Source organism: Wyeomyia smithii, chromosome 3 (assembly GCF_029784165.1).
Source record: "Wyeomyia smithii strain HCP4-BCI-WySm-NY-G18 chromosome 3, ASM2978416v1, whole genome shotgun sequence".
Taxonomy (NCBI): Eukaryota; Metazoa; Arthropoda; class Insecta; order Diptera; family Culicidae; genus Wyeomyia; species Wyeomyia smithii.
In genome coordinates, this window is record NC_073696.1 from 131,239,003 (window position 1) to 131,247,153 (window position 8,151).

The 8,151-nt window shown below is 38.3% G+C and overlaps 1 protein-coding gene across 1 annotated transcript; it reads left to right on the forward strand.

Moving 5' to 3' along the window:
• Window positions 1-2,538: 2,538 nt before the first annotated feature.
• LOC129728561 (uncharacterized) lies at window positions 2,539-4,227 on the forward strand. Its single transcript, XM_055687007.1, has one exon. It carries the CDS (start codon window positions 2,539-2,541, stop codon window positions 4,225-4,227), a length of 1,689 nt encoding a protein of 562 aa, XP_055542982.1.
• The last annotated feature ends 3,924 nt before the right edge of the window (window positions 4,228-8,151 follow it).

Genomic DNA, 8,151 nt, shown 5'->3' on the forward strand with positions numbered 1-8,151 from the left:
TCAAAGTTCTACTTCGCTGAGAAATGCGCGTATATTCGTCAACACTTTGTTTCAAATTGAAAGATTCAACTAAGCGCTTCAAATGATTCGAATTTGCATCATCTCGCCAGTTAATATTGAAATCACCAGCCAATATGTTCAATTTACTAAAATCAAGAAATTCCTCAAGCCAGTTTTCCAATATTTCAAGGGAACACTGGTCACTGGTATTAGGAGAATGATATAAAACACCAAAATTACCCAACTTCATGCCACGAACTACTGTAATGCCCAAGAACCAGTTACCATCCTTAGCTTCGTTTCGGCAAAGCTCGAACTGAACCGATTCTCTGACATAAAAAGCAACACCGCCAGTTTGTCTAAAGTGATAAGCAAGCAGCAACGTTATATCCCGGAATACTATACTGATCAAATGCTTCAATATCGACAATATGTGTCTCTGATAAGAACACTAAAAGTGGACGTTTATCTACAACAACCTGACGTAATGCAACGTAGTTTGTTGTCAACCCTGCAATATAGAAATACAGAAAATCAGTGTGATTCACACTCTTCTTGGAACTTGTTTGCTATTCATTGAAACGCAAGCTGCTTTTCTTTTGATTGAAAAGTCTTTTATAAATCACGCACTCTGAACTGAATGCGGCATGGTTGACGTCCAAGTTCATTTTACGCTCTCTATTCATTTTTAAACAATTAACGCATTTCAATACAGTAGACGTGCACTCAGATGTCTTGTGCTTTTGGCTACACCTAGAGCATGTATCACAATTTTCGCAATCCATGCTCTTGTGTCCAAATTCTCCACATTTGAAGCATCTCAACACGTTTATCGCGGGAAGTACTAAGCATCGATCAAACTCTACATTTACTTGCTTAGCAGCTAATAAGCTATTATACGCTTCTAAATCAACTTCTATTACCGCGCTATACTTGTTATAAGTGAAGCGTGGATTTTCAAAGGTATTTACTATTTTTATATTATTAATTGTGATGCCTTCATTTTGACTCTTTAAATAGTCAATGAAAACATCAGGAGAAAGATTCTCGCTCATGCCCACTATTTTCAATCTTGGCACCGATGTGGGTACAACAGCGCTGTAATTTTCACCCAGATTATTTTCAATGCCATTTTTCACATTTTCAACATTTTCGCCAATAGCGCATTCAACAATAATGGAACCATCTTTACCGTTCCTAAAATTACTAACTTTGTGTGTTTTTGGATCTAAGTTAGTATTCAAAAACTTCCGAGTTTCCTCGCAAGCTTGTTTGGACTCTTTAGGTTCAATCACATTAACCGGACGAGTCTTAGGTTTGGCCGGTTTAAAACCATTATTATTATTACTATTACTAATCATTTGACTTGTACTCGTTTTTTTACTTTTACTGTGTCTTTTAACGACTTCCGCAAATGTTGTGTCGTCATCATTTCGTTCGTTGTTATCATATTCAATTTTACGCTTTTTGCCGATTTGGTCCGATTCAGAAGGAACCGGCCCATTCCGCGCGCGAGCATCGTTCATCGCAGCTATATTCTGACGCGTATTTAATTCCAAAACCGAGTTATTCAATTTTTCAAATTGCTCACAAAATAATTTTTCAAGAGACTCATTAACATTTAATCTCAACTGTTCAACACCGGCACTCAACGTGTTGTTTATCTGGGCCGATATTTGGTCTCGCATTGCAATGACCGAATCAGTGAGAGAAGATAATTTCTTCATCTCTTCTTCGATACGCTTGACGTCCGAAACCAAATGCTGCCCACCACAACACTGGTTTGATAAACATTCATCACACTTGAAGCAAAGATTATCGTTATCTGTTATAATCTTTGCCGTTGTCTTGGTGAGTCCAGTGCACTTGTAGTGAAACAAACGTGCACAGTTGAAGCCCACACATTTCAACGGCAAATCCGATAGGACAATTGCCGTTCCACAGCCAGAACAAATCATCGCACACAACACTCGTTAACACGGGACGCTATACCAACAGACATGCAGGGAAACAAGAGATAGGCAAAAAAAAAATTATCACCACCGCAGCTAATGCGCTGGGGGGATTTTATTTAAACAAACTTTAATGCGAACAAGCTGCTTAAGCAACTGTTCTTGTACTTAGCCTTGTGTAGATTCACTACCGAAACACGTTAGAATATATCTACCGTGAATCACTTCTCTATTTCACACGTAAAATAACGATTAAATATCACCACAAAATAACACGAACTACCCTGTTCGCCATCAAAGAGATTCTGGGGGTGATTCCAGTACGGCTTTATCTTGGATAAGAGCTGATCATCTTAACTAGCGACAGTTTGTCTCCTGCAGAGTAGGAGAAATTCTAGAAAACACATCAGCCAGCGACTGGCGGTGGGTACCATCGAAGCTTAATTCAGCAGATGAAGCGACGTAATGGGGTAGTGGACCGTACTTCTATCGCGAAAGCAAATGGTTTAAAGGACCAAACTTTTTGCTAGAACAAGAAACTGAGTGGCCACGTCTCAGAGAACAGGTAACTGCTACAACTGAGGAAATGCGTGCATCGATCTTGTATCATTGTTCATACGAACCGTTTATAAAATTTCATCGTTTTTCTTCCTGGAACCGATTACTGCGTGCAGCAGCATATGCTCTTCGATTTGTACATAATGTGTACAAAAACCGAACGAAACTTTCTGGACAACTGCAGCAGTTTGAACTACAAGCAGCCGAAAAGGTGATATTCAAACTCGCTCAGCGTGAGTTCTACCCAGACGAAGTAGCAGCATTATCCAACAAATCGCCAAATGAAACTGGACAAGAAGCAATCGGTAAACACAGCCACATCTACCCACTGATGCCGATTTTGGATAACGACGGTTTGTTGCGTGAAAAGGGACGAATTGGATCGACTGATGTACCATATACTGTGCGTCATCCCGTGATCTTGCCGAGAAAACATCGAGTTACGGAACTCCTGATTCACAAATACCATTGCTATTATCAGCATGGCAACAACGAAACGGTTGTCAACGAGATGCGCCAGCTCTACAGTATTCCGAGACTTCGCGTAGTGGTGAAGAAAATTAGCCGCGATTGCCAGCACTGTAAAATTCGCCGAGCCCGACCTAGAGTTCCACCGATGGCACCATTGCCACCAGCGCGTTTAGCACACAACGAGCGCGCATTCACCTACACAGGAGTGGACTACTTCGGGCCGCTGCAGGTGAAACTGGGGAGATCGAAAGTCAAACGGTGGGTAGCATTATTCACCTGCCTGACGGTACGAGCTGTTCACCTCGAAATCGCCTACACTCTGTCTACTGAATCCTGCATATCCTGTATCCGTAGATTCGTTAGTCGCAGAGGCCCGCCAGTGGAGTTTTTTAGCGATAATGCAACGAATTTCCAGGGGGCAGATCGAGTACTTAAGCACCAGATAAACCAGGGACTGAGCGCAACGTTCACAAACACGAACAACAAATGGATTTTCATACCACCGGGAGCGCCTCATATGGGTGGAGCGTGGGAACGGTTGGTGCAATCCGTTAAAGCGGCCATGGCTGAAGCATATACCGAGGGAACACTCGATGACGAGGGGTTGCAGACACTGGTCGTGGAGGCTGAAAGCATAGTTAATTCAAGGCCTCTGACGTATTTACCGTTGGAATCAGCGGAATCGGAGGCTTTAACGCCGAACCATTTTCTGCTGTTGAGCTCGAGCGGGCAGAGACAATCTCACGATAGACCTTGGGAACCATTAGGCGAACTAACACGTCGACAAATTCTGGGAAAGTCTTGGGACCTTATTCAGCAGCAATTGACAGTATTTTGGGGACGTTGGTTGCTTGAATATCTTCCGGTGATTCGACAACAGCCAAAATGGTTCGACGAAACTAGGGCTCTGGAACGCGGAGACCTGGTGATGGTCGCTGAACCGATGAAACGCAATGGATGGGAACGAGGACGAATCATTCGATTGATCCAGGCACCGGACGGTCGAATTAGACGAGCCGTCGTCATGATCGGCGGAAAGGGCGTGTTACGACCGGTATCGCGGTTTGCATTGCTCGACGTGCGAAAGAGTCGTGAAGATCCGGAGAGCTCCGGACTACACCCGGGGGAGTCTGTTAGCGGAGAAACCGTCGAACTAGCCACCCAGGTTAATAATGATCCCGAAGGGCGCTTGACAGCCGCCAAAGCGGTGCCTCAAATGACAAAGATCTGCGGCGGAAGTGTTTAAACTGTCAGATGATCGGTCTTTCTTTCTAAGTCCAGATGCGATAGCAGCAAGACGTGTTTAGCTCATAAAAGTGAATGTATTTAAAAGTAAAATATAAATTGTTAAAAGTAGTGTTTTATTAATGTCAGTGAGGTTGAATAGGAGTTATTAAGTAAAAGGTATTTGATATTTGTAGCTTAAATTAGAATTAATAAAAATATTCCCTACTTCAGCTTAACCTAAAACACGTGGCGCACTTTAAAACGTGCCCAGCAGCCAAAAGACAGATTTAGGAGAAACACTGAATGTAAGCTAAAAGAGAGCTAAATGTATAATACTAATTACAATAATTTATAGATTTGAAGCATCACACTTAGATAATAAAAGCTGTCAAAATCAGTTTCCTACAATTTATTTGGCTGCATCGACAACGCGAAATACAAATAACATATTTTGATACAATTTTGTATTTTCCCATATAATTTTGATAACAAAATTGGATCTGAATGAGATATTATAACAAAACCTGAAATGAAGTAGTTCTGAAACAAGTCTAACTAATTTTTCGTTTTTATCAAAACTGTTGTGTCTAACAATGTTTGTTATTATACTGCTCTGTATACTATCTTATTTTGTTAGAAAGCTGATACATTAGTAACATTTTGATATGTGTTTGATACTAGTAGAATCATTTCTGTTATTTTATCACCTATAAGGTTTTTCCCGTAACAAGCTAACAGCTTCTGTTACAGTTTTGTTTTGTCTTTCTGATCGGGTATGTCAAATAAAATTATTATTAATTTTCGACAATAATCGTTGCAATCCTCAGTTGCTACGATAAGCTCTCCTTATAACCAATAAGTTAGCAATTAAGTTAGTTGTAAGTTTACTTCCCCTTTTTTGACAAGTAGGTTTAAATCCCTACAAATGGTAAGTCCTAATTGCGAAAGCAAACAAATTCTAACAATTTAAATTAGAAATTTCTAACAGTATTGAGAAGTCACCATTTGTGATTGGACACACATACTCATTATTTACTAATATTTATCATAAATACTTAAGCTACTAACAAATTCCCCTCTTAACAAATTTTCTCCTCAAAAAAATTATTGAAATTTGACAATTACAGCCCACAGCTGAAGCCACGTTTTGTGCGGTTTTTATGTGCTTTTTATGCGATTTTTCATGTCATTTTCTACGAATATTTCAAAATTCACTTCGTACTCATACCTCAGACTAACAGATGTATCGCTGGAACCTAACTCCATCACCACAAAAAAAAACAATCATTTCAAATATCCAATAGAATAACAGTCATCGCGCGACAATACCGTATGAGGCACTGTCGAGCAATTTCATACATATTTTGTGGTTCTCAATTTGAATCACGCACGTACGCTTGCACTGATATCAAAATACACGACGCAGCGCGAACACGACTGCAGATGGTGCTATTGTTACTAGCGTAAAATACTGGTGTCATTCGTTCGATGATTTTATTAAAAAGTTATTCTAATGTCTGTTAATCTGTGCTTATACCACAGAGAACAAACGTCCATCTTATTTTCAAAGCATGTGTAAAACCTGAATTGATCCACCTAGCGGTCAGACTCAGCCTTTCTCATACAAACTTATTATTTGTAAAAATAAATTTACATGAATGCTTAAATCCAGAAAAGGTATATTCACTCTTTGGGTTCTAACATATTGATGTTGTAATTGAAGTATAAAATATGCAAATTGACGTAATGTTAGTACTTGAGAAATATCGAAATAAAAGAAATGACTCTTAATTTCGAACAAATTAATCACGAGCGATATCAGGAATGTTCAAGTAGTACGATACCACATTTAAATCATGTTAAGGTCCTATATATTGATCAAAGCAGGTATAGTTTTGAATAGTCTTTGAATTTCTTTTCTTTCCAAAACTTTTAAACCACATATAAAATTATTATGAAGTTTGATATTTGTAAGTTTGAGAGACGACTCGTTTGTATGACACTAGTTATTAGGGATGGGTATCGGAGTATCGGTTGAAGGACTATCGATTATCGATGCTTTGATAGTATCGGTATTGCCCCTTGCATGGCTGTTTGGACTTCTGTGATAATCATTCATTGCCCAATTTCTTATTTCGCTCTATCAAATTGACACCTCAGTAGCGCAGTGGCAGATTTTTTGGGTTCATTGTTTGTTTTGTTTTTCATTTGAAACATTAAGTATATATTTTTGAGCAGCTTTAGTTGAAAATTACAGGGTTGTTACAGAAACCTTAATTTTGAATCCGCAAAATCCGCGCCACGGGTTTTTGGATCCGCGCCGTGAAAACTAAAACCGCGCCGAAAAAAAGAAATAAAAACTTATGATTCATTATGGTAAAATTAATACCATCTTTAAAATGCCATGCTGATATGTATAACTTATTTGTATTTAGCTTCAAACGCAGGACAGTTGACTTACTGCGGCCATGTTTAGGAATGATGCTGACCAAAAATGTTATTTGGAAATTCTTATATACAAATGTAAAATGCCCGTAGCAATGATTTTTTCTCTCGCGATTTTCTCTCGTTGAAAAGAGTATGATTATGACGAGTAAAATTCCTGTGGGACATAATTTAGACCTAAAAAGTGAGAATTGATTGACGAGATTTGGAAAGTGATGGATAACCATTTAAACCCGTATATTGTCGGAACATTCAATAAGTAATTAATAAGCTGCAAACGATAGCAAGTTTTACTAAAATTTGCAAAAAATCTTGTTGAAAATAATTCAAAAGGACGAGATAAGTTTTAGCTAGAAAAAAGGTTATTGAAACGATTAAATACATGTAACTCACGTATAGCGCCAAACTCGAAAAAGTAGAAACAATCGGAAAAGTAGAAAAATCCCTCAACTCGAATTCAGGTCTAACATTCAAACATAAGTTGAATGTCATTAGAAATGTTTTCGGAAAGTCTGAACAACATCCTCTGTAGAAACATGGAATAGTCTCAAGTAAACGTGTTTTAATGCAGGGTGACCACTCAAAATCAATTTTCGATTTCCCGCTTTTTTCCCGGTTTTCCTGATGATAGGTTTTAAATTTTCTCGGTGCTTTATTTTTAAAAAAATATGTGAAAAACATCAATTTTACATGTTCATATATATCCTTGCGAGAATAGTGTTATTAAAACTATGAAAAATATTTCTTCTTCAAAAATTTTTCTTCCTTTAACTGTTTATCGACTATAGCGAGTACCTTCATGGAAACCTGCACAATTTGCGCCCTTTTTATTTCAAAATCGTTGACAATCTTCCTTCTGCTTTTACTCTCTGTAAACCTGCTCTTGAATGCCAATGGAATGTATGGAAAAAAATTAAGAGCCAGTTCGCGAGAGGCGCAACCGCATGTTGTTTTGATGTTCTCCGATTGGGCTGAAATTTTCAGCATTTGTTTGTCTATTCAAGGTAGGAAGTTTTGCAAAATTTCAAATTTTTTCATTGAGGTTAAGTGGGGTTAAACGGCCCTTGAAAACGATATGTCCAAAAACGTCCAAATTCTAAAAAGTGCAATAACTCCTGCTAGACTTGATGGATTTTTCAAAAATTTGTGGTATTATTCTACATTAAGAGTATGCATGGTAACAATATAGGGTAAAGGGGTAAATTGACGAAAAAAACGCATTTTTCTTTTAAAAATTGTCAATTTTCAGGGTCATCCTACTCACTTCAACATCGCTAGAAAAAATATCTGAATATGGCGTTTTGTAGAGCAACTCAAGAGCTTTGATGTCATGTATAAGCCAAGTGTGCCAAATGGGGTAAAACGGCCCTAGAAGGTTTTTTTGAAAAAACTGTCAAAATCACTAAAATCACTGTAGTTCCTGCTAGACTTAAAAGATTTTACTTAAAATTTGGATTATCACTGTACCTTACCAGAACTACCTACTTTACCAGAAGAT

Bases quoted from the DNA above. Each gene is read 5' to 3' on its own strand.
- LOC129728561 (XM_055687007.1), top strand. From the start codon at position 2,539: ATGCGTGCATCGATCTTGTATCATTGTTCATACGAACCGTTTATAAAA.